Below are 27,027 nucleotides of genomic sequence, written 5' to 3'. Positions count from 1 at the left end.
ATGTAGGCCAGTAGCGGAGACAACATTTGGTACGGACGGACGAATTTCGTCCGGATGCAGAGGTATAAAGCCAGCTTTACAGTATATGACCACGTCTAACAGGCTTTCTTTGCACTCTGATTTCCACTACAGGCCATCAAAGTAGCTTTACAAGAAATTTAAGCTCAAAATAAGTTCTAACGCTAGAGGAAATACCTTCAACAACGACATCAAACTATTCTTCAAACGAATCTAAAATGTCAGTAAAAATATGAACTATATCCGACATTAAAATCCTGACAGACGTTTTTAGAGAATCTGTCCTTTCTCTTTTCCCTCCTCGCTCCCTTTCCTCCTTCCCTGTCCCTGCCCTCTCTTCCCCTTTTTCCTCCCCTCTGTCCTCCTGTTTCCTCCTTTCTTCCCTGTCCCTGCCCTATGCTACATACCCGTTTTAGCTTGTTAACAATCATTAGCTATTCGCTTAACCAGTGTACTGATGAAAAAAAGAAAAAGAAAAAAGAGGCTGATTTAGGACAAAGCAGGAGAAATGTCACTTTTGCTGAGTGCAGTTTGCGTAGCTAACACGACAAACACTTGTGTGTGTGTGTGTGTGTGTGTGTGTCAGATCCAGGAGGGCAGTGGCGACGTGTCCATCCAGAGCAGCGACAGCAGCAGTCAGCTGACCATCAGCAGCGGGCAGCAGGAGCACTGCGGCTGCTACACCATCGAGCTGAGGAACAGCTATGGCCTCCGCCAGGCGGCACTCAACCTCACCATCGTAGGTAAGACTCACCTGCACCGCCCACCTGTGATGTCACACTGTGATGTCACACCGCAACCTCCAACCAGCCACAGCAGCAGTCCCCTGTTAGAGGTTTCACACCGGTTCTGGTTCCTGAATAGCCTGACAAGCCAGACTACATCATTAACATGTCTAGTCTGGCAACGAGCGGTAGACCTCGGCTCAATCCAGGGGGCGGGATGAAGGCTGTCTTTCAAACTGCCTCTGCACCAATAGGGTAGCGCTACGACCAATCAGAGCAAAGAGCAGGATGACGTTAGCCTGACAAGCCAATTAAAATGTATGTCGTCATGGCGTTAAGCCCGCCCAACGACTCTCTAAACAGATAGAGCGCTGTGATTGGTCAACACAAACGGTGTTCGTGACTCAAAAAGTTCCTATGGCTCGTTTCTAGACCCACCTACGGAGCAAATAGATAGAAAATAGATTTAGTTCCTGAACCCAGTTTTGAACCGGCTTGCACGTTCAGACTGAAACAATAACAGGTTCAGAACCTGAAGAGTGGCTTCTCAAAGGAACCAAGAAACAGTTGGTTCTTCCCTGTGAACGGCGACATCACCAGTGGGCTATTTTTTGGGCCTTTTCGCTTTTAATGGACAGGATAGTTGAGCGAGAGACAGGAAATGGGAGGCAGAGAGAGGGGGAATGACACGCAAGATAGGGCCGCTCGACACGGAATTCGAACTGGGGCCGCCTGCAGTGAGGACTATAGCCTCAACACATTGGGCGGGTGCTCTACCAACTGAGCTAAACAGCACCCCGTCTTATTCTAGTTGAGTGAAGGCGAGCCGGGAGGAGGAGGCAGCGACTGACAACATGGAGGAAAATAATCTGCAGTGGTCTGATGAAGAAACTAAATGTTTGGAGGAGATTTGGACAAAAACTGAATTTACAGAAAAGCTAGAAAGCAGAACAAGAAAGAACCAGTTGGATGAATTTGATAAAGTAAAGTAACTCTGATGTTTGGACTTGATGGTGGAGGCTGAGTTCACTCCAACAACAGAACATTAAGAAACTTAACAAACTGAAGAATGATTACAGAGACAGTGAGAGAGAAAACATTTAGAGTAAAGCAGAGTAACGTCCTCCCTTTTCGGTTCCATTTAAACTGTTAAACTGAACGCTGCTGCTTCAACAGGAAGCAACAAGGTTCTAAGGCTCCAGAACCAGAACCAGAAGCAGAACGTGTCTGTGTGACTCCGCCCACAGGTTGAGCAGTAGAGTCTGTGGAGACTGACCCCCTCTGGTGGTCAGGACAGGATAGCCTCCGAGCCTCCAACATTTACTGCTAACTTTTCAAAGCTTCACAGGTTCGACTCCCAGTCGGTCGTTCCTGTGTTCTGTCTCTTCACCGTCCGTCACCAAAACATGAGCTCATAAAAAAGAGTGTGAGCTGCAGCTTCAGGCCTTTTATGGCACTGATCTGCACACACACAGTAACCCTCCAGTTTTGAAGCAGAAGTAAGCGGAATGTTTGTGTTAATATAAGTCTTAAATAGTTGTATCTTCCGACAGCAATCACTTCTATAGAGTGTTTGGTCTGAAACACGGGTCTGTCAGTCACTCAGTCTCACTTCTTGTATACTTCCTTGTATCCTACAACCTTTATCCAATGAGGAGAGAGAACGGCATGAAGGGCTGTGTGTGCAGCCAAGGGATGCGCGTGAATGTGGTGACGTAGGGACGAGGGCGGGGACTGCTAACTCCATCGGCTGACAGGAAGTTAACCAAAACCACCGGATTGCTTACTTCTGTTTCAACTCCACCCTCAGATAAACCCGACCCCCCAGCGAGGGTCCCTGCAGCCTCAGACATCCGGCGGTCCTGTCTGACCCTGTCCTGGTACGGCCCGACCTACGACGGCGGCAGCGCGGTCCAGTCCTACAACCTGGAGATCTGGGACTCAGTGGAGCAGCAGTGGAAACTCCTGGTGTCCTGCAACAGCACCTCCTACAACGTCCAGGTGAGTCCAGTCCAGCTGAGTCCAGTCCAGTTGGGCCAGCTGGTCCAATCCAGACCCTCAGGTTCTGTCGGACCTCAGGCTGACGCTAACAGAGTCCGTCTCCTCTCCAGAACCTCCTCCCTGAGCGCCAGTACAAGTTCAGGGTCCGAGCCCAGAACATTTATGGCATCGGAGAACCCAGCGCCGAGTCCGAGCCCGTCACCATGGGACTGGTGGATGACGGTCAGTACCAAGAGCTACACCTGAGAACCAGAGCTAAACCAGAACTGAACCTGAACTAGAACTAAACCAGAACTTAATCAGAACTAAACCAGAACTTAATCAGAACTAAACCAGAACTAAACCAGAACTTAATCAGAACTAAACCAGAACTGAATCAGAACTAAACCAGAACTAAACCAGAACTTAATCAGAACTAAACCAGAACTAAACCAGAACTTAACCAGAACTAAACCAGAACTGAATCAGAACTAAACCAGAACTAAACCAGAACTGAATCAGAACTTAATCAGAACTATACCAGAACTTAATCAGAACTAAACCAGAACTAAACCAGAACTAAACCAGAACTAAACCAGAACTGAATCAGAACTAAACCAGAACTAAACCAGAACTGAATCAGAACTAAACCAGAACTAAACCAGAACTTAATCAGAACTAAACCAGAACCCAGTAAACTTGACTAAAATAAGCTGAACTGATGTGAATTGAACTAACTGAACTAACTGAACTAACACTGCATCTGATCGACAGACAACCAGGAAGAGGCCGAGGAAGAGGACGATGGTAGGACTTCATCATTATCATGTTCACACACACACACACACACACACACACACACACACACACAGATGAGACGGTGTACTGACCTGTGACCTCTGACCTCAGACTCGGAGAAGGAGCCCGACTACAGAGACGTGACGGTCAGAGCAGACATGAAGGTGAAGGAGCTCTACGACGTGGAGGAGCGGCTGGGAACGTAAGGCTCCGCCCACTCACACCACACCCACAATGCACCTGGCTTGTTGTTGTTGTCTTGTTGTTGTTGTTTGTCTTGTTGTTGTTGCTGTTGTTGTTGTTTGTCTGGTTTTAGTTTGTCTTGTTGTTGCTGTTGTTGCTTTTGTTTGTCTTGTTGTTTTTTTATTGCTGTTGTTTGTGTTGTTTTAGTTTGTCTTGCTGTTGTTTGTCTTGATGTTTGCCTTGTTGTTGTTGCTTTTGTCTGTCTTGTTTTTGTTTATGTTGTTGCTGTTGTTGTTTGTCTTTTTGTTTGTCTTGTTGTTGCTGTTGTTGTTTGTCTTGTTTATTTTGTTTGTGATGTTGTTGCTGTTTTTTGTCTTGTTTGTTTTGTTGTTGTTTGTCTTGTTGTTGTTGTTGTTTATCTTGTTGCTCTTATTTGTCTTGTTGTTTTTGTTTGTCTTGTTGGTTGTCTTTATGTTTGTTTTGTTGTTGTTGTGTTGTTGCTTTTGTTTGTCGTCTTTTAGTTGTTTATCTTGTTGTTGCTATTATTTGTGTTGTTGTTTTAGTTTGTCTTGTTATTTTTGTTTGTCTTATTGTTGTAGCTGTTGTTTGTCTTGATGTTTGCCTTGTTGTTGTTTGTCTTGTACTCATGGTTGTTGCCGTTGTTTGTCTAGTACTCACTGTTGTTGTGGTTGCCATGGCGCTGTGTGTGGTTGCCAGGGGGAAGTTCGGCCAGGTGTTCAAGCTGGTGGAGAAGGCGACCAAGAAGGTCTGGGCGGGGAAGTTCATCAAGGCGTATTCCGCCAAGGAGAAGGAGAACGTGCGGCACGAGATCGGCATCATGAACAGCCTGCACCATCCCAAACTGGTGCAGTGCATCGACGCCTTCGAGGGCAAGTCCGACATCGTCATGGTGCTGGAGATGTACGTGACCAATCACAGACACTTCCTGTCACCTCTCTGTCGGAGTGTGTGTGTGTGTGTGTGTGTGTTTGTGTGTGAGTTTGTGTGTGTTGTTTCTGGGAACAACGGAAAACAGTGATGAGTCCAAAGTATGAGAGGAATCTGAGAGCAGCTACTTCCTGTTCACTAATTTTAGCCGGAGGAGCAGACGTCGCTCAAACGTCTCGTTAGCGTGAGTCTCTGCAGCTGCTGGGACCATCAGTGTGTGTGTGTGTGTGTGTGTGTGTGTGTGTTTACTGGGATAAACAGGAGACTCCAGAAATCTGATGGTGAACAGGAAGTGAGCTGTTTACATTCAGACTCTTATTTTGGTAAGCCAGTCCACCCTGAGGACGCGTCTTTATGAAATCATGAAGAGTCGTGAGCTCAGGTCGACGTCCAGGTTTCATCAGAACCAGATCACGTGACGTATTAACAACCAATGATAGACATCGATCAGGAGGAAATGATGATGTCATCATGTTACATCTATTGCACGTCTGTCCGTCCTGGGTGAGGGATCCCTCCTCTGTTGCTCACCCTGAGGTTTCTCCTGGTTTTCCCTGTTAAAAGGGTTTTCCATGGAGTTTTTCCTCAGTGGATGTGAGGGTCTAAGGACAGAGGATGTTGTTATGATGGGATGTAAAGCCCTTTGAGACAAACTGTTTGTTATGTAAAAACGGGCTACTGCAAAAACTCAAAATCTTATCAAGAATATTTATCAAAACAAATCTAATTATAACTAAAATAGGTATATTTATACTGGGGCGGTGCGTGGCGCAGTGCTTAAGGTGGCCGCCCCATGTAGAGGCTATAGTCCTCAACGCAGGCGTCCCCGGTTCGAATCCCGCGTCAGGCAGACCTTTCCTGCATGTCATTCCCCCTCTCTCTGCCTCCCCCTTTCCTGTCTATCTCACTGTGCTATCAAATAAAAAAAGGCAAAAACGCCAAAAATATATACTTTTAAAAAAAATAGGTATATTTATACATATACATACATAGTTATACATAAAAAAGTTTTTAGACACTTTTTACTTCTTTCAAGCAGATTTTCACTTGAAATAAGTAGAAAAATCTGACAGTGGAGCAAGTTTTTCTTTCTTATTACAAGCACAAAAAACTTGCTTTCACTGGCAGATTTTTCTACTTATTTCAAGTGAAAATAGGCTTGAAAGAAGTAAAAAGTGTCTAAAAACAAGTTAATTTTTAGGTGATGAGTCTTATTTTAAGTGGAAAGAGATTAGTTTTGACTAGAAATAAGACAAATATTCTTGGGAAGATTTTGAGTTTTTGCAGTAGGCTATATACAAATAAAATTGCCTTGCCTTGCCCTGTGTGCAGGATCTCGGGCGGCGAGCTGTTTGAGCGGATCATCGACGAGGACTTTGAGCTGACGGAGCGCGAGGTGATCAAGTACATGCTGCAGATCATCGACGGCGTGAGCTTCATCCACAAGCAGGGCATCGTGCACCTGGACCTGAAGCCTGAGAACATCATGTGTGTCAACAAGAACGGCAGCAAGATCAAACTCATCGACTTCGGCCTCGCCAGGCGGCTGGGTAACACCACCACCACCAGCCACATGACCCGGTCGGTCACATGACCTCAGGATCACACTCATGTTCCTCTGCTTCTGTCCACAGAGAGCGCAGGAACCCTGAAGGTTCTGTTTGGGACCCCAGAGTTCGTGGCTCCAGAGGTGATCAACTACGAGGCCATCAGCTACCCCACCGACATGTGGAGCATCGGAGTCATCTGCTACATACTGTGAGTCCCTGCAGCCTCCTCTTGTTTCCTTTGCAGAATATCTGTAAAACTACACAACAAAACTTGAAGGGGAAAACTGTTATCAGAAGCTGAGTGTGTGGGCCATCTGCAGTGGCTTGGGGCAGTTATAGAAGGTTTTCAATCCAGCCGTTAGGTGATGCTCCGATTTCTTCTTTTCTTTCTTTTTCTTTTGCTTTGATGGGGGTAACATCCAATAAGGAAGCAGCCAAAGATCAACGTGAAGTAATGCTGCATTCGAGACAACTTGGGACTTGGAAACTCCCAGTTGAAAACTCAGATTTCTGACTTCAAAGCATTGGAAAAACATGGCGGACTGGGACAAACTTTGCATTCAAAGTGCTTCCCGTAGCTAAGTCCTAAAAACATTACAAAGGACACAAAAACAATTAAAATATATATTTCGTACATTTTAATGTATTTTAGCATTTAAAAATGCATTTTATTTGATGTTTTACTATTGACGGTGTGGTTCTGCACGGGTGCAGATTGTTGTGTGATGATTCTTCAAGAAGTGGGGGGAGATTTTTTTTCCAACCTTCCCCAATGGGAGCTCCGTCATGAGGTGGCGTTCGATTGCACTTTTTCAAGCAGGAGGTCGGAAAAACCAGAGTTCCAAGTTGTCTCAAACACAGCATAAGATAGTTATTTCCTGTATCAAAAGCAAAGGATTAATAATCCCCCCATGGCCAAGATAAATAAACATTCACACAAGCTCAGCTTCTGGAATGTTCTTAGGGCGTATTTTGGGTGAAAAACGAGTGCAGAAAAAACGAAAAAATATAAATATTTTTTGTTGTGTGTGTGTTACAATTTTCTCCTGATAGCCAAGGCCTGAGATAGTCATATTTGAAAATGAAAAAGCTTATTCATTGTTGATCTGTATGTTGTTTGACTAAAATCCTGTGACATTCAATTTCTGTTCCGTTCTTTTCTTTTGTTTTTATACTCATATAACTATTAATCCATTCATGTGACATCATTTCAGCAGATATATTGTGATATCCCAGATTGTCCTGAAAAAAGAGATGTTCATTACTTGACTGAGCATGACAGGGTTGAGATTATAAATGTTAATAGACAGAGAGAACAGACGGACACAACATAGCAATAAATGATAAATGGCTCAGTTTTTTTAAGAGTTAATTTCACTGCAGCTGTTTGATCCTAAACTTTTCACCTGGTCTTGAGCGTGGCGTGTGTCAGTGAACGCCTCACCCCTGTCTCTGTCTCAGGCTCAGCGGACTCTCTCCCTTCATGGGCGACAACGACAACGAGACTCTGTCCAACGTCACCTCGGCAACCTGGGACTTTGAGGACGAGGCCTTCGACGAGATCTCGGACAACGCCAAAGACTTCATCACCTACCTGCTGAAAAAGGACATGAAGTGAGGGGGGGGGTGGGGGTTACACATGACATCACTCTGACCAGCTGATGTTTCTGATGTTGCCGTGTAGGGGTGTAACGGTACACACAAGTAATATTCACTCAGACGTACTTGTCGTGTGACTGTGTGCACCGAACCGTGACCCCCGTACCGCGACGGCACGGGATGAATACATATACTGTTACACCCCTATTGCCGTGGTAACCCAGGCGTGACTGTCTCTCAGGGCCCGGCTCACCTGCGCCAAGTGCTACGAACACCCCTGGCTGAAGCAGGACACCAACACCATGAAGGCCAAGAAGCTGTCCAAGGAGCGCATGAAGAAGTACATCCTGAGGAGGAAGTGGCAGGTGAGCGCAGGGACACGCCCCCTCGCTGTGACACGCCCCCTCGCTGTGACATCACACCTCTGTACCGTGATGTCACAATGTAACAGTGACGGCCTTTCTTCTTCTTCTTCCTCTTCTGTGGTAGAAAACGGGCCACGCTGTCAGAGCCATCGGCAGACTGTCGTCCATGGCCATGATGGCCGGAGTCAGCGCCAAGAAAGGATCCCCCACCGAAGGTACTGGACTGGACTGGATCGGACTGGACTGGACTGGACTGGACTGGACCAGACCAGACTGGACTTAGGCCAGACCAGACTGGACTGGACTTAGACCAGACCAGACTGGATTAGACTGGACTGGACTGCACCAGACTGGACTGGACCAGACTGGACTAAGACCAGACCAGACTGGACTAGACTGGACTAAGACCAGACCAGACTAGACTAAACTGGATCGGACTGGACTGGACTTAGACCAGACTGGACTAAGACCAGAACAGACTGGACTGGACTTAGACCAGACTGGACTGGACCAGACTGGACTAGACTGGATCGGACTGGACTGGACTTAGACCAGACTGGACTAAGACCAGAACAGACTGAATGGACCAGACTGGACTGGACTAGACCAGACTTAGACCAGACTGGACTAGACTGGATCGGACTGGACTGGACTTAGACCAGACTGGACTAAGACCAGAACAGATTGGACTGGACTTAGACCAGACTGGACCGGACTTAGACCAGACTGGACTAAAACCAGACCGGACTTAGACCAGACTGGACTAAAACCAGACTGGACTAAGACCAGACTGGACTGGACCACAACACATAAACATAAAACACATTGTACAGAGACACAAATATTCCATTTCCGGGTCCAAGCACCGGCAGGTACAAGTTGTAAACATGGCAGAACCGGTGAATCTATAACCTCTTTCTTCCATGACACATCTCTGAGAGTAAAAAAGGGATTGAATTAATTTAATTCAAATAGAGTGTAGCCGCTTAACTGGTTCAAATTAGCGACAATTCTCAGTCTAAACTCAGCTGAAAAAAGAAAAAAGCCATGACCAGCAACTACGTTTTGACGGCGATGTTTTGATATTAGCGTTAGCTGCTAACGCTGCCTGTAGCGGAGCGGCTACTTAGCGTTAACTGTGTTTACATCGATTAGCAGATAAACAAACTGAATACGAATCGATAACGTCTCTGTATATACATTCATGAAAATGTCCGGTTTTCAGTGTTTTTCGTGGCACCATGGCTACTTTGTTGTGTTTGCGATGGACTCGATAACACCGGTGGACCCGGAAATAAAGTCGTGACGTCAGGACTTAACAACCGGATAGAGTGATGTGTGGGCCACTGCTCTGTAAAAAGCTGCTGTAAGACAGAGCTAAAGTTATAAGTGTGTGTGTGTGTGTGTGTGTGTGTGTGTGTGTGTGTGCAGAGGACAACCAGTTCCTGGAGTGTCTGGAGTACGAGCAGAAGGCGGAGTCGAAGCCCAGCTTCAGCTCCGTCATCAAAGACGTGGAGGTGGTGGAGGGCAGCGCCGCTCGCTTCGACTGCAAGATCGAAGGTGAGGAGGGGGGGGCGGAGCCTGATCAGGGGGCGGGGCCGGATGTGACGTCATCATCAGACCGTGATCAATCAATCAATCAATCAATTTGTTTATTTCGGGCATGTCAATTTAAATCATCATCATCACACTTCATCTTAGTTCAAGTAATACAACACACATGGCCGAAAGGGAAAGCGGGAGAAGCAAAAGCTGATCTAGTCCCGCCCCCATTACCCACAGAATAAAAAATCTTTATCATAATCTTTTCTTTTCTTTTGTTTTTTTACATTTACATTCTTTTACTTATGACATCCTGACATAACATGTTCCAGCAGTAGGTAGTATACAGAGCTGAAGTCTAGCTCTAGACAGTACATACAGATTACGTGTGTGTCTGCACGTGTCCATATTTGTCCGTCATGAGTGAACAACAGTCTCGTCTTGTAGCCTGGCATGTCACAAAGTCACAAATGGTCCAATCGACAGAGAGCAAAAGTCCAGTGTACTTATTATTTGTTGGGATGGTGTGATCAGTGTGTGTGTGTTTGTGTGCGTGTGTGTGCAGGTTACCCTGACCCTGAGGTGGTGTGGTACAAAGACGATCAGCCGATCAAAGAGACGAGACACTTCCAGATCGACTACGACGAGGAGGGGAACTGTAGCCTGGTCATCTCAGAGGTCAGCGCTCGCTCTGACATCACCACTGACATCACTGATCAAACCACTCTGATGCGGTCGTCATGGAGACAGCTGGTCTCCCGGATGCAATATTTTTTTTCGTAGGATAGATCTGGGAAAGTCCCGCCTTCCCCGCCCCTGATTGGCTGGATGAGCTCTCCTCCGATTGACGTCATCTCACAACAGAACTGTAGTAAACTAAAATACACACCAACTGAAGTTTTTGGTGTAATCAGATGCCATGGTGTAGCGGTTTGTGTTTTCGCCTGCGGTGTGGTGAATCCGAGTTTGATTCCCGCTGGTTTCACATTCTGAAAAAATTATATTCCAAGTTTACATTTTGAGTTTGAGAGAAGTGTAATTGTGCCATTGGTTGAGTTTAGGCAATGAAGAAAGGAGTTGGTTAAGTTTAGTAAAAAGACCAGGTAGAGGCTAGACAGGCCAGATAAGTAGAGAGAGTCCAGTAGATCTAGGCACTTATCACACTTTGCCGACAGCCTGCGTTTCACAACCGTTTCACAGCCGTTTCACAGTCAAAACAAACAACCAATCAGGCGAAAGCCCTTCTAGCCAATCATAGTCGAAAATGGAGCCCATCTAGCCAATCAGAGGCGGGAACGGCGGGAAAGGCGGGACTTTCCCGGACCTATCCTACGAAAAAAAATATTGCCTCCTGGATGAGTGACAGCAGCGGTGACGATGCGTTTAGGCTCTGACAGATGTTTGTGGACCAAGTTATTAGAGTTTTAAAATGTTCATTACCGGTAGTTTTTATTTTTATTTAGTTTTTCAGGTTTTTTTTATTTCAGTTTAGTTTTAGTGAGTTCAACAAGTGATGAATCAGTTTTAGTTTAGTTTTTATTTTAGAGGAATTGACTAGTTTATTAAGTCTCAGTTGTAGTTTCTATCTTAGTTGTAGTTGTTATTTAGTTTTTATTTAGTCTTAGTCTTAGTTGTAGTTTTTCTACAACTTTTTATATTGAGCTGTGGCGTTTTCTTCCTGCAGCTTTAGACATCGACAAGAAAACTACAACTAAGCTGATGTTATCTGACTCTACTTTTACTGCAGTTTAGCATCAAACCTTGAGGTTGGAGCTACGTCTAGTTTTTTGGAGAAACTGTCATTTTTATTTCAGTTTACTAGATTATTTTTCCATTGCTAGTTTTAGTTTTAGTATAAACTATAGACCGAATTGCCTTGTTGTTTACATTCTACTTCGGGGTAGAAAACGACGGCGGTAGCTAAGCTGACGGCGGTAGCTAAGCTAACACCAGGACGTCAGCTGTTAAAACCCTCCCGTTGTGGGACATGAAACTACTCCAGTTAGCTCAGTCATGTTGGAACTCAGATATCCGCTGGAGAAAATATTTTTTCATGGACTGTTTATTGAGTCACTGAGTTATTAAAGTTAAACAGGTAGCTAACCGTTAGCCCGGCTAATCTATGGTAACCATGACTAATTACAAAAACGTGCACACAGAAATAGTAATGTTTGTCCAATCATTGGTTTTATAAACTTTACAAACATCAGATTAGTCTAAACGGTGAAATAGTAACATGAAAAATTAGATCTATATAGCGAAACTCTCGTCCGTCACTATTGTTCTCATGCTGGTTTTCTACCAGGAAGTAGTTGTAAACAACAAGGAGATTCGTCCTATAATAACACTGGTGTGGACTCACCTCCACCTGCAGGTGTCGGGCGACGATGACGCCAAGTACACAGTGAAGGCGGTGAACAACCTGGGGGAGGCGACGTGCACGGCTGAGCTGCTGGTGGAGGTGATGGCAGGAGAGGAGGAGGAGGAGGAGGAGGAGGAAGAGGAGGAGGAGGAGGAGTAAAGGAGTCTGGACTCCACAGGAAGGAGGAGGAGCCACATGGAGTCGCTCAGGTGCAGACAGACGAGCTCATCAGTCCTCACACCTGAGCAGCAGGAGGAGCAGGGGGGCGGGGCTTACACACCTGGACGGACTGTTGACAGGGTCGGGGATCAAAGAGTACACTGCAAAAACTCTAAATCTTTCCAAGAATATTTGTCTTATTTCTTGTCAAAATGTCTAATTTCTACTCAAAACTAATCTCTTTTCACTTAAAATAAGACTCATCACCTAAAAATCAACTTGTTTTAAGATCATTTCACTTGTTTCAAACAAATTTTCACTTGAAATAAGTAGAAAAATGTTTTGTGCTTGTAATAAGGAAGAAAAACTTGCTCCGCTATCAGATTTTTCTACTTATTTCAAGTGAAAATCTGCTTGAAAGAAGTGACTAAAACCAAGCTACTTTTTTAATGCGATGAGTCTTATTTTAAGTACAATGAGATTTGTTTTCACTAGAAATAAGACAAATGTTCTTGGTAAGATTTTGAGTTTTTGCAGTGTAACTCCTCACCTGGCTGCAGGCGACTCCACACCACGCCGTGACATCATTACTGCTGGGCGTGGCTACAGGTGAGAGACGGCTGCTCAGCCTGGTGGCGAGTTACTCTTTACCCATGAGCACCTGCAGCCGTGTAGCAGCTGTTCATCATCACCACGGGTCACCTGTGTAGCTCCGCCCCCCAACAACACACCATTCACAAAAAAAAAAAAAACATCTTCCTGCTTCAGGCTCCGCCCACACACCTGAAGCCCCGCCCCTCACACCAGCCTCCGTCGACGTTTCCTCCGACAGCTCGCCATGACTCACAGCGTACAGTACGATGGTGTGAGTCATGACTCAGCAGAATGATTGATTGATTCAGCTGCAGCAAAGGCTCATGGGAGCTGTAGTTGTTGCCACACCTGCTTCCTGCGGGAGTGCAGGTGAGGAAGAGGAAGGTACGACGGAGGAAGATGATGAGTCGTAGATTTGCAGAGTTGAGTCACAGATGGCGGTTAGCGCTGATGCTAACAACTGAAACAGAGGGAAAGTAATACAGATAAATCACCACCCGCTAATGCTAAGCTAACCAGTGCTAGCTAACACACCTGATAATACGTAGCTCGACATTCAGCTAATTAGCGGACACAGGTTGTCACGGTGAATTAGTGATGGAAATATGAACATGATGCTAATGTTAGCGTTAACTAGCATCAGTTTACTGGCAGCAAAGACGGTTTAGAAACCAAGATCCCCCATGACGAGTCAGCTTCCTGTATACGGCCGCAGTAACTTAAGTAAATATTGGACTTATTTTTCACAAGACACATCTCTTCTGAACATATTTTGACATGAAAATGGCAAATTTCCAACGGACACATCAGGAGAAAATGAACTTCGTTCCAGACCTGTTTCTGTCTCAACACACTCTCACGAGATTTGGCACAGATCTCCTAGGCAACGTCAAACAAACATTAGCTAACGCCCGCGCATTTTTAAAATAATGTTCTTAATGTTAAATCTGACTGTTAGCTGTGTAAATATGTAATGTTATCATAAGAAAATATAAATATCTCACTTTCGTCTACTGGCAACTTTTATAAATCCACACACGTTCACAACAGGAAGTGAAGCTGTAACATTTCATTGGAGCAGCTTCTCATGGGGCATCTTATAGAGGATCTTTGCTGACAGTGTTGAAGCTAACACATGTTAGCTTGCATTAGTCTGAATTACGTGGAGAAAAAATACTAAAATATTAGATTATATTAAAATGGCTAGCCATTGTTAGCTAATGTTAGCTCATCACCTAACAAATGATAGCTAGTTAGCAGCTAATTAGCAGCACCCCGTCACGTTGACTCGACTCTGTGAATAAACGTGAGGCTCAGATCGAACCAGAGCGACAACGGTGATGATGTTAAATTATAACATTAGCACGTTAGCCTTTGTTTTTTTTTTTCACCCCCACCTCCCCCTCTGAGGTCAGTCAGCTTGGCCCCTCCCACTTTTCTTTGTCTTGTTTGTGTTTTGGAGTTTTAGGTTTTACAGCTAGCATCACGTCTGCCTTACAACATTAGCATTAGCCTCTTAGCAACATGGCAGCGTTTTAAATCACAGTTTCTTTTACCAGACGTCCATCTCGTCGTCCTTCCGCCCTCAGCTGCCTCAACGCCACTGTCCGGTCACGGTGCCAAACTCCCAGAATGCCCTGCTGCAGGGACCAGGAAGTGGCTCCTGAAAATAGAAGTCAGTTCATTATGAATGAAACAGGTTCAGAGTTCAGTTATTAGCACTTCCTCTTAAACCAAATTCATAGTGTAAGAACATTTCAAAATAAAAGCTCTATAAATATTAACATTTCAAAATAAAAGCTCTATTATTATGATGAAATCTTCAGTCTTAATGTTTATAGATTTGATACATTTAACGTGACGTCAGAAGTAAACGCTCTCAAACCAGCAACAGGAAGTGATGTCACAGCCTTCATTCATCCATTCAAACATATATATTGATTGATTATTGACTGTTTAAGTGGCGGCAGCGTGAGGTTTGGTAAAAACAGCTGTGATTTAAACGAGTCCAAGTCGTTTCTTTGTCACATTCCAGTTGTGTGTTTGTTTGTTTGCTTTGATCCATTTATTTAAGGCCGATTAAGTTTTCAAACAGAAACCAAAGATGCTTGTTGAAACCTCACAGGTGTTTGTTTGTTTGTTTGTTTGTGCGTTTGTGCGTTTGTGATCATCTGCTTCATTACCTGTGTGTGTATGTGTGTGTGTGTGTGTGTGTGTGTGTGTGTGTGTGTGCGTGTGTGTTTGATGGTTGTTTATGTTTCAGAATGTTTATTTTGAAACTTATTTAATGCACAGATTCATAATTATAATATTATCAGGTGAGAGTCTGACTCTCATCAGCACTTCATTTGTCACAGTTATTACCCCCCTCCCGTGTTTTTGTATTAGATGTATGTAGATTATATTTCTCTGATTTTTATAAATATATCAGTTTGATGAGACGACATGTACGAGAACACTACGACTGTAGTTACTCACTGATACCAAATAAATTTTTATCACGAAGCCAAACAGCTGTCTGTGTGTGTGTGTGTGTATATAGTGTTAATATTAATAATAATTATTATGGTTATTATTTTCATTTGCAGATAAGAAAAGACAAATCAGCTTGTTTTAAGTTAGTAATAGTTAATATTATGAAGCTGGTAAATATACAAATATACAGATATTTACATTTCCTCTTCACTCAAACATATTTATATTCGTTATATCTCGTGATTTAATTTGTACATTTATTGAATGACCGGTGGGATGAGCAGGTGGAGCAGCAGAGAGAAGTTCTGCAACACAAACCTGAGTTTAGTCACAGTTAGTTTTTTTTTCCAAACTTTATTGTGTTCAAAACATTCTCAAACAGGAAACTGTTGCATTACTTTTCTTACAATAAAAATAGAAAATTAAATCTACAAGGCTTAGTACTGAATAAGTAAATAGCTATTTTAAATGTGTGGGAAAATTAAAAAAATAAATAAATAAAAGATATAACACAAGTAGAAGGCATTGTACTATTGGGACTCTTCACAAATAAAGAAAATTACATCGTATTGCAATTTCCATCATACCATTAATTTTTTTATTTCCATCTGCCAGTAAATTCAAGGAACTAAAATATTTGTTTAGTTCATTTTTAGTCACAGTTCAACAGGTAAAGTGACATTAGTGTTGGTGTTGCGTTCAGGTTCGGCTCGTCTGTGGTGTTTCCTGAGTCACCTGTGTACAGGCAGGTGTGAGTGTGAGGGGTCAGAGGTCACACGGGAAGAATAGTCCTTAGTCCTAGGTGAGGACTAATGGGGATCCATAATAAAACTAAAAACTAAAACTGGTAAACAACATGATGTCATGGCGTCCGTGTTTGTCCTGAGGGCGCTGGACTCTGTGGACCAATGAGGAGCTGGACTCTGTGGACCAATGAGGAGCTGGACTCTGTGGACCAATGAGGAGCTGCTGCTAATGAGAACAGGATAACGAGCTGCTCTCTCTCAGGTGACCTCATTAACTGACCAGCTGCTCGTTACACTGACAAACACAAACACGCTCCCTCCCGCCTGGGACTGAGCTGCTGTTGTTCCTCTACAACTCCAACAGAACCGAACCAAACCACTGAGCGTGTGGCCGTGAGGTTGAGGTCATCTCTAACTTCTGGACGAGTGATGTCACTCATCTCCATCTCCATCACATCAGCCTCGTGTTTCTCCAGATGTTACTGTAAATCTATAGAAATGTCCCTTCTCCTTATTAACTCTGATTATTTTCTACTCGTTAATAATGTGCAATTAATACATAAAAATCATTTAACGTGTTAAAAACCAAGCCTATTTCTTCGGCCTTTTCCCGAAAATTGCATATCCATAATAAAATGAGTATATCTCTGCAACCACAAGGTCTATTTGAATACTTTTGGTGTCATAGTAAAGGGGGAAAAATAGAAATTGCTGAGATGTGTAAATTTCAGTATATGTGTTACTGGTGAAGAGTAAATGAAGATGACAAACAGCAAAAATTAAATAAATTTAATGTACGCCTAAAAAAAAAATCATATTTTGGATGAGTGTCCTTCAGAATGATGCTGCCACAGCTCAAAACCTCTATCAAATGATTGTACAATGTATGAACATTGTTTTGGGTCCTTTATTGTTTAATTTGTACATGTTACCCCTGGGCCAATTGATCAAGAGACACAATATATCTTACCATAATTATGCTGACGACACGCAGCTGTATATTTCCCTGTCCCCCGATAACCTGAGTCCTATAGATACCCTTACAGAATGTATGAGCGATATCAATAGCTGGATGTCAAAGAATTTTTTACAGTTGAATAAGGACAAAACCGAACTCATGGTTTTCGGGACAAAGACACACAGAGAGGAAATATCTTTTAAACTTTCACAGTTGTCTCTGGAAACTACTGCACAAGTTAGAAACCTCGGCGTCATCCTTGACACCGACCTTACTTTCCAGAGCCATATTGATAGCGTAGTTAAAGCTGGTTTTTATCATTTGAGAAATATCAAAAAAGTAAGGAGTCTTTTAACCCAAGATGATGCTGAAAAACTCGTTCATGCTTTTATATCAAATCGACTAGACTACTGTAATGCATTGCTCAGCGGGATACCACAAAAGTACATCGCTCGACTGCAGCTTCTTCAAAATGCAGCTGCTCGAGTTTTAACAAGGAAAAGGAAGTATGATCACATGACACCTGTTCTTAGGTCCTTACACTGGCTCCCTGTAAGTTTTAGAATTGATTTTAAAATTTTAACCTTGGTTTTTAAGGCCCTGCATGATCTGGCACCTGAGTATTTGTTAGACATGCTTTTATATTATGAGCCAGGTAGACCCCTTAGGTCATCAGCAGCAGGCCTTCTGACTGTTCCCAGGGTCAGCACGAAAATTGGTGAGGCTGCCTTTAGTTATCATGCTCCAAGATTATAGAACAGCCTCCCCTTGCACATCAGATGCGCCCCAACATTAATATCTTTTAAGAAAACCCTGAAAACATTCCTTTTTAGCTGTGCCTTTCAGTAGTCTAGTATTATGCTTTTACTTTTAACTGTGTTTTTATTCTATTTTATACTATTTTTACTTTTTATTTCTTAATTATTTATTGATTTTTATTGTTGTTTACTGTTTTTACTGTACTATTTTTTTTTTTTTTTTTTTTTTTAATTAATTTTTAATTTTTGGTGGCCCATTATTATTAGTATTGTTATTGTTTTTGCTGGTTTAATTGCCCTGTGGAATGCTCTGTAAAGCACATTGCGCTTCCACACGGAATGAAATGTGCTATATAAATAAAGTTTGCTTGCTTGCTTGCTTGCTTGCTTGCATTGTGAGCAGGTATCACAGGTGTGTCTCCAGTGGTCCAGTGAACCTGCCTCTGTCGTCATGGTAACTGCTCAGCCAGATGTGTTGGCAGATGTGAAGCTCAGTCGGTCACAGTGATTCATCACGAACACACACTTTCATCTGAAACTCCACATGCACTGACACGGTGGCCTTGACTTTCACATGTATGATCTCAGATTATATATGATTGTATATATTATAGGCTATTATATTATATTACATTACATTATATTATATTATGTACATCTACTTGATCTGTACCATAAACATTCAAAAGAAAGGAAAACGGAGGAAACGCTCCACCTGTTTGTATTTGTCTGAACTGTGACCACAGTGACCCCTGGTGGCCTGATCATGATGTCAGAGTTAAACATCTGGATCACATCTGTAACTTCAGACTGAAGTTAGAAACTAGAGAGAAAGTAAAATTAACGACATTAATACTGTGACATAATTTAAACATTCCAGATCAATGCTGAATGCAATGCATTATGGGATATGTTGCTTAGTGACGATCGGTTGTACACCACTCTTCACGCTACATTGTAGGAAACTATAGACCAGAGCGGCTTTTTTATGCAAATGAGAATGACTGATGCATCCTGGGTAATTTAGGGGCAGCACCCGGCATTTTTACATTGCACTCAGTGGCTTTTTGTGTTTTGATGGAGCGTAGACTTAGCCTCGTAAACCCGCCTCTCCCGGAACTGCATTTCATTTCATTCCGAGGGAGAGTCTGGCCTCATCCCCATTCTAAGCGTTTGGACTGAAACCATCAGAAGGCCTAAGAGCCAATCAGCGTCGCCCGCTGTCATTGACACAGCACGTTGGCCAATCAGGGACCGACTGGTGTAACGCCCCGTCACTACACCAACTTGCTGATTGGCTGAATGGGGTTGTCTGTCAACGCTACTACCAAAGATATTAAAATCGTCTTTGCTACTACTCCCGCCCAGCTCCTGCCCACCCCAAACGCTTAGAATGGGGATGAGGCCAGACTCTCCCTCAGAATGAAATGAAATGCAGTTCCGGGAGAGCCGGGTTTACGAGGCTAGCGTAGACTAACTAACAATCAATTTGAATGTTTCATTTTTTGTTTCTTTTGTAGCACTATGTCTCATAATTATTTTGACACCCTCTTTGAAACCCACCGTTCACGCTATCTTGAAAGATTACAATTAATTAATCTACCGGTATGCTCATTTAGCCTCCCACAATGATCAATGACCCCACAAAGTGGCCAGAAATTTCTTACCCAGACATCTACACGTATTTGGTGGAATCACCGGGTAGGTTTTGGCTAAGTGTTGTCTGAAAAAAGCCTGTTAATAGCCAACTTTTTGTTAGTTAGTTTGTCAAGCCAGTTAGGCTGAACTTTACAATGGAGGGATGCCGGGCGCTGCCCCTAATTACCCAGGATGCATCAGTCATTCTCATTTGCATAAAAAAGCCGCTCTGGTCTATGAGTCTGAACTCTCCAGGTCTGGTGTCTCCTCCTCTGTGTCTCTAACCCTCCTCTCCTCCATGTGTATTTGTTTCCAACAACAAAGCCGGTGAGAAATCAATCCATGGAGCGGTGGATAAGGTTATTTATCATCTACCATGTTACCATGTCTGTGTAAGGCAAGGCAATTTTATTTGAAAAATATACCATCCACTTCTTGCTAAATACATTTTAAATCTGCTCTCATGGGGACAACTGCAGTCAATGTAAGAGTGACATTTTTAAACATCAGATTTTCTGAAAAACACTTATCATTAAAAACAAATCACCAACATTTCCACACTGTCAAGATGCAATTTATGTTTTATCAGATTTTTGTTTAGATAATACAATTTGTGACATTTTGACAATTTTCTAAATCTGCTACAACAACTGCTACAACAGATGCTGCCCGGTCGGTGACTCCCTGAGTCTATTTGAGAAGCCACACATCAAGTCTCACTTCAGGACAATTAGCTCAGTGAGATAGGTGCTGGTTCTTGGCGTCAAAGGTTGTGGGTTCAAGTCCCATTAAGGGTTACACATGAGGACACATTAAAATACCAGATGTCCTCAATGCTAGTGTCACAGCATGTCTTTAAATTTAAAAAGAATAAAAAAAATTTGCTCAGCGCCAACCATTGACCGTATTATTAGTGTGAATGCTGAATGTTGTTTGTGTCCGCCATTTTCTTCCAGCATTCACACTATTGTTGTTTGTGTCAGCCATTTTCTTTATTATTATTAGTGTGAATCAATGAATAATCTCACTTTCATACAAGTCTCCACCCTTCAAGTATTGCTATAGTCCAGCAGTAAGGTTGCTTGTCAACCGCAAGGTCACTGGTTCGAATCCCACCATGCCAACTTTGTTAGTGTACCAGCCTCTTTGAACATAAACTACCACACTTGGTCAGTGTCATTTTCTAGCATTTTGCTTGGCTTTCAGCCATCATTGAATAACATCAAATTGATCACAGTGCAAAATCCCTGTTACAGCAAACAAGTCTCACTGTAGCTCAGTGCGTATGGTGTCAGCTTGGCAACACAAATGTGGGTTTGTATCTCGCTTCAATAACCTTGTTGTGCAACTGATCTTTCTCTTGATTTTGTGTCGGCCATTTTCTTCCAGCATTCACACTTTGTTGTTTGTGTCAGCCATTTTCTTTATTATTATTAGTGTGAATCAATGAATAATCTCACATTCATACAAGTCTCAACCTCTGATTTTCACAAGTTTTGCTATAGTCCAGCAGTAAGGTGGCTGCTTCCCAACTGCAAGGTCACTGGTTGAAATCCCACCATGCCAACTTTGTTAGTGTACCAGCCTCTTAAACTTAATGTCTGCCTACAGTGCATGAAGGCTTTTGACCGTAAACAGTGCTGTAAACATATACCTTCCAATTCTTGCTAAATACATTTTAAATCTGCTCTCATGGGAACAACTGCAGTCATTGTAAGAGTGGCATTTTTAAACATCAGATTTTATCTTATGATGCAAAACACTTATTGTTAAAAACAAATCACCAACATTTCCATGCTATCTAAATGCAATTAATGTAATATAGATTTTTGTTTAGATAACTGTATTTCTGACATTTTGACAACTGCTGCCTGGCTTTGACTCCCTGAGTCTATTTGAGAAGTCACACACCAGGACTCACTTCCAGACTATGGGCTCTTTGCACAGCTCCACTACTTCCTGAACTTAATGCTGCTCCTTTGTTTCCTGTCTTACATTATTGGACAAACTGATTAACCCAGGTGTGTCTGAGTAGTCACAATGGTCAGACACACCTGAATTAATCAGGTTGTCCAATGCTGTGCAAAGAGCCCATTAGCTCAGTGAGTTAGGAGCTGGTTGTTGGTGCCAGAGGTTGTGGGTTTAAGCCCCAGCAAGGGTAATGATGATGATGTTGCCAGCTAGTAACACAAGACAATAGTCCTGATGGTGGCGTTACAGCATGTATCTAAATTTCAAAACTTAGAAAATAAATTCATAACAAATCAACCATATGTGCTATGGCTTTGCAACTTTCACTTCCAAATTGCCCATTTTTTCTATAAAAGAAAATTGCCCGGCCCTGACCATTGCTGCACAGCAGCTGTAATTATTAATTATTTTTTAGCTATTTATTATCTGTTTTTATTGTCGTACTGTGTGTGACTGGTTCTATGTGAGCAGTTGACCACATCTGAATTTCCCTCGGGATTAATAAAGTACATCTATCTATCTATCTATCTATCTATCTATCTATCTATCTATCTATCTATCTATCTATCTATCTATCTATCTATCTTAATAAGAAAACATCAAAAACAGCATCCACTGTTTGTTTGTGTGTGTTATGACAACAGGTGGAGTCAGTGCAGTCTAAACACACATACACTGTCTCTTCATTAAACTGAGCTCATCACTTCATGTCTGTTTAATTATTGACATCATTACTTGAGTTGTTCAGCTCATTAAGGAGTTGGTGACCTGAGGTGTTCGTTAGGACAGAGTGATGAAGACGAAGGTGACCTGAGGTTAATGAGCTCCACTGCGGATGAAGAGCAGCTGATAAAAGCTGCAGAGGAGACGGAGACGGACACACAGAACAGGGTCCTCACCTGTTCACCTGCTCACCTGTTTTTCTGTTCATCTGTTCACCTATTTATCTATTTACCTGCTCTCTGTTCACTGATGATGATGATGATGGTGTTTACCTGTTGGTTCTGACTGTCTGACACACTCCTGTTCTGCTGTGGTTCTGTCCAGATGTGTTGTTCACCTGAGCTCAACGTGACCTCTGTGACGTCAGGCTCACTGACTCTGGTCGGTCTCGTGCAGCTGTATGACCACAGGTGGCTCTTCTTCGCGGTCTTCCTGCTGGTCTACCTGTTCCTGCTGGGCAGTGACACGGTGGTCGTCTACGTCATCTGCTCCCAGAGGAACCTGCACCGGCCCATGTTCGTCTTTATCGCCGCGCTGCTGCTCAACTCAGTGGTCGGCAGTGCAGTGATCTACCCGAAGCTGCTGCTGGACCTGGCGTCGGGCCGCCGCTCCTCAGAGCTGACCCCGGCCGCCTGCGTGTGTCAGGCCTTTGTGGTTTATTCTCTGGGCGGGTCCAGCTTCCTGTTGCTGGCCTCCATGGCCCTGGACCGGTACCTGTGTATCTGCTGCCCGCTGCGCTACACCGTGCTGCTGCCGCCTGCCGCTGTGACGGCGCTGCTGCTGACGTGCTGGCTGCTGCCCGCGGCAGTGGTTGGCGGTGCAGCGCTGTTGATGTGGCGCATCCCGCTGTGCCGCTTCCAGCTGAACAGACTCTACTGCAACATCTACAGCTTCGTCAGCCTGAGCTGCGGTGGCAAAGCTGCGCTGCTGCTCAACGTTTATGGCCTCGTCGCCACCGCCGTCATCGTGGTCGTTCCCATCGCATTCGTGTTCTTCTCCTACGGCCGCGTTCTCGCTGTGTGTCTGCGCAGCTCCCGTGCCTTCAGCAGCAAAGCGCTCAACACCTGTCTGCCGCACCTGCTCGTCTTCATCAACTACTTCGTCACCCTGGCGCTGGAGATGGTGCTGCAGCGACTGGAGGCCAGGGCCGGTGCCACCTCCATGATCTCCATCGTGCTGCTGCTGGTTCCGACCCTGTTCAACCCGGTGGTGTACGGGCTGAAGATGAAGGAGATCTTCATGCATATGAAGAGGCTGCTGAGCTGCGGCAGAGCACAGTGATTATCGATCATCAATCAGTGTGACTGATAAACATCTGTCCAGCTGTGTCACTACAACACAAACACACACAAGAAAATGTTGCTCACGGTCACTGAATCATGTTTCACTTCATTGAATCTTATGTTTTAAATACAGAAATGTCTCATGTCAGTATTTGTCGGTTGTGTTGGAGAAGAAATGATGTCATTGTATTATGAAGTAAGAATTAAAGGTGAAAATAACATGATCTTTTTCATAAACAATGTTAACACTGTAGTAAGAGTGAACACACAGATCAATCAGATGTTATTAGGGGGCGGGCAGCATCAGCTGCCAGGACCCAATTGTTTTTCCCAGTGTTCTTCTTTCTTCTTCCTAGGAAGTCCTACTTCCCATGCATAATCAGTGAAAAACACTTCACAGAAATATTCGACCCCATGCCAGATTTACTCAACTCCACGGACATGGGGCACAATAAGCGTTTAAATTTTAAAACTTTGAAAATTTCTACCAAAGCAACGGGACATGCTACAGTTTTGAAACTTCACCAAAATGTCGCCCCAATACTGCTGAAACTGTTGGCCACTTAAACTCCTTACAAATTATGGAGTCCATCACTCTGTTATTTTCAAAAACTGTAAAACTTATAAAACCTATCTCCTCCCACAATTTTTGCTCAATTGACACCAAACTTGCTAGAGAGCATCTTCAGACTGTCCTCCACAAACGATCCACACAGATTTTTGATTTATCGAAAATTGAGCCTACAGTGCATGAAAACATTTGACTGTAAACAGTACTGTAAATATTATACCATCCAATTCTTGATAAATACATTTTCAATCTCCCTGAAAAAAATTGACAATATTTTGGAATCATTGTTGATGAAGTTTGGCTAATATCAGAATTGTATCTCAAAATCAAATTTTTTGAGAAAATGTTGAATTCTGCTCTCAACAACTGCAGTCAATGTAAGAGTGACATTTTTAAACATCAGATTTTATCTTATGAAGAAAAACACTTATCATTAAAAACAAATCACCAACACTGTCAAGATGCAGTTTATGTTTTATCAGATTTTTGTTTAGATAATACAATTTGTGACATTTTGACAATTTTCGAAATCTGCTACAACAACTGCTACGACAGATGCTGCCCGGTCAGTGACTCCCTGAGTCTATTTGAGAAGCCACACACCAAATCTCACTTCAAGACAATTAGCTCAGTGAAATAGGTGCTGGTTCTTGGCGTCAAAGGTTGTGGGTTCAAGTCCCATTAAGGGTGACACATGAGGACACATTAAAATACCAGATATCCTCAATGCTAGTGTCACAGCATGCCTTTAAATTTAAAAAGGAAAAAAAAAACTTGCCCAGCGCCAACCATTGACTGTATTATTAGTGTGAATGCTGAATGTTGTTTGTGTCCGCCATTTTCTTCCAGCATTCACACTATTGTTGTTTGTGTCAGCCATTTTCTTTATTATTATTAGTGTGAATCAATGAATAATCTGACTTTCATAAAAGTCTCAACGCTTCAAGTCCAGCGGTAAGGTGGCTGCTTCCCAACCACAAGGTCACTGGTTCGAATCCCACCATGCCAACTTTGTTAGTGTACCAGCCTCTTAAACTTAATGTCTGCCTACAGTGCATGAAACCTTTTGACCTTTAACAGTACTGTAAACATATACCATCCAATTGACCCTTTGTTGGCCTTCTGATTGGTCTGCTGATCCACCAATCAGAGCGCTTCTCCCCATGTCACATGTTGCACAACATTCTAAGGTTGGACAACCCTGGAATGAAACCCTATGAAACCAGATAGGTAGACAGCAATTTTTTAGTAAAAACTACTAAAATAATTTTTCAATATGGTTAAAATGTGTGTCTGGGGTTCCTGCAATAGCAACTCACGATATCTGGAACATATTCCTGGAGTCATTTTTATCCCATTCCCCAAACCTAAGACATCAAGGCTACTTAGCCAATGTGTACTGTATCGCCTGGGATCCACTGGCGTTCGTTTCGTCCGACGCGACGCGGCTGCCAGTTCATTTTCTATGGGACGCGTCGAACCGTTAACGACGCGCTCGCAAAGCATTCTGGGTACGCGGCGCGTCCGTTCGAGCAGTTGCGGCGCGTCCAAAAGTTGACCGGAGCTCAACTTTATGCAAATGAACGCGTCCGACGCAGGGTCACTGTCCAATGGGGAGCGAGATGGAGGGAGGCCTATCATGACGTAAGTTGTTTTGATTTTCCCTCCCAAAATGGAAGACAAGCTAATTATAGCCGTGTCCAGCTATCCCGTCATATATGACCCAAGTTTGGAGTCCTATAGAAACACGGAAAAAAAAAATGAGGCGTGGAAAAAGGTGTCCGACGTTGTTGGAGAAGATGGTGGGTGTAAATGACATACAATAAAGTGTTTAAGTGTTTTATTGTACAGTTGAGTGGGCAACAGTCAGTAACCCACTGTAAGTTTTGCTATGCTAGCTAGGATGACAACCTTTTTAATCATCTACAAGTCATAAACCCATTCATTTGTGTCCAATTAGGAATACATCCAGACATAATTGAGCACAAGGAGGGGATAATAACAAAAACAAAAAATAATAGGCAAGGCCATTTTATTTTTATAGCCCATTTTTACAAACAGTTTGTCTCATAGGGCTTTACACAGCTTTTAACAGGAAAAAAACAAGGATGAGCAATAGAGGATGGGTCCCACTCCCTCACCCAGGCTGGGCAGACGTGCAATAGATTTTGTATACAGACAAAACAGTTTATAACACAGAATATAATAACAATAAAGAATAAATCTCAATTGGAGTTGCAGTAATTTAAGCTGTATTATTTTTGTATAGTTTTCAGATTTTCTTATGTTATTGTATTAATTGGTTTGTCAAAAAAACAAAAACTATTACTATGTTATTAATGTATTATTCTTAATACAGTACATATTCAGTTGAAAACATAAACACATGATGTCCACTCAAGTGGACAGGTAAAAATCTCTGAGAAATCTAGATTAAAAAAAAAAGTTCAAATATATACCATATGGACTGCCTTATTATTAATATTAATATTATTGTTTTCTTCATCAGCGCAAGTCTGTAGGGATCGTTGGAAGAGCCTCAGAGATGTATATATGAAGCTCAGGAAGAAGGAGAAGGAGGAGCTGAGGAGTGGGGCAGAGGCTTCTGCCAGAAGGCCGTGGCGGTACATGGGGGTGATGGGGTTTCTCGCCCCATTTGTAGAGGCCCGGGCGACAACCTCCAACTTGCCCCGCAGACCTCCCCCGTCTATAAACCCACCCACCCATTCACTTCCCAGTCCACCACCACCTCCCAGCCCATCCGCCCCCCCACCCTCTGCACCTGCATCCCCTGAACCCGCACCCCCTGCATCCCCTGCATCCAATACATTTGAGGAGTTCCCAACTCTTGACCTGCAGGAGATAGGCATTTTGCCACCATCTCCTGCTGTGTCAGAGCCTGCTGGGGAAGTCTTTCCGGGCCCGCCAAGCACGCCGGAGTTTAGACCACCAGCGAGGAAGAGGAGTGCCAAAACCATGACCAGCTTTCAGAGGGAGCTCCTGGAAGTACTGCAGGAAAGCCGCCCACCTCCAGCGACTCCGCCCACCCACCCACCCACCCCAAGCAGCTCTGTCCACAGT

At 43.3% G+C, this 27,027-nt stretch overlaps 2 protein-coding genes across 5 annotated transcripts in view; both read left to right on the top strand.

Annotated features, from left to right (window-relative positions):
- LOC146965728 (myosin light chain kinase, smooth muscle-like) overlaps positions 1 to 14,766 on the top strand; it is a 56,657-nt gene extending 41,891 nt beyond the window's left edge. For 3 of the 4 annotated variants that reach the window (XM_085766174.1, XM_085766172.1, XM_085766171.1), the window contains 14 exons: positions 605 to 761; positions 2,554 to 2,744; positions 2,855 to 2,966; positions 3,498 to 3,530; positions 3,633 to 3,723; positions 4,422 to 4,625; positions 5,985 to 6,202; positions 6,287 to 6,410; positions 7,664 to 7,816; positions 8,043 to 8,166; positions 8,291 to 8,381; positions 9,598 to 9,726; positions 10,274 to 10,386; positions 12,083 to 14,766. In XM_085766174.1, coding sequence (XP_085622300.1) covers positions 605 to 761; positions 2,554 to 2,744; positions 2,855 to 2,966; positions 3,498 to 3,530; positions 3,633 to 3,723; positions 4,422 to 4,625; positions 5,985 to 6,202; positions 6,287 to 6,410; positions 7,664 to 7,816; positions 8,043 to 8,166; positions 8,291 to 8,381; positions 9,598 to 9,726; positions 10,274 to 10,386; positions 12,083 to 12,229 — 1,887 coding nt within the window. In that variant the 3' untranslated portion in view covers positions 12,230 to 14,766. The remainder of the gene's footprint in view (positions 1 to 604; positions 762 to 2,553; positions 2,745 to 2,854; positions 2,967 to 3,497; positions 3,531 to 3,632; positions 3,724 to 4,421; positions 4,626 to 5,984; positions 6,203 to 6,286; positions 6,411 to 7,663; positions 7,817 to 8,042; positions 8,167 to 8,290; positions 8,382 to 9,597; positions 9,727 to 10,273; positions 10,387 to 12,082) is intronic. The other variant, XM_085766173.1, reaches the window with a different exon arrangement.
- Positions 14,767 to 22,416: 7,650 nt separating this feature from the next.
- LOC146965727 (olfactory receptor 11A1-like) lies at positions 22,417 to 23,373 on the top strand. Its single transcript, XM_085765108.1, has one exon. It carries the CDS (start codon positions 22,417 to 22,419, stop codon positions 23,371 to 23,373), a length of 957 nt encoding a protein of 318 aa, XP_085621234.1.
- The last annotated feature ends 3,654 nt before the right edge of the window (positions 23,374 to 27,027 follow it).

Source organism: Trachurus japonicus, chromosome 21 (genome assembly GCF_045865225.1).
Source record: "Trachurus japonicus isolate A0001 chromosome 21, Traja_1.0".
Lineage (NCBI taxonomy): Eukaryota > Metazoa > Chordata > Actinopteri > Carangiformes > Carangidae > Trachurus > Trachurus japonicus.
The sequence above is the reverse complement of the archived record's forward strand: the minus strand, read 5'-3'. Positions and strand labels throughout refer to the sequence as shown.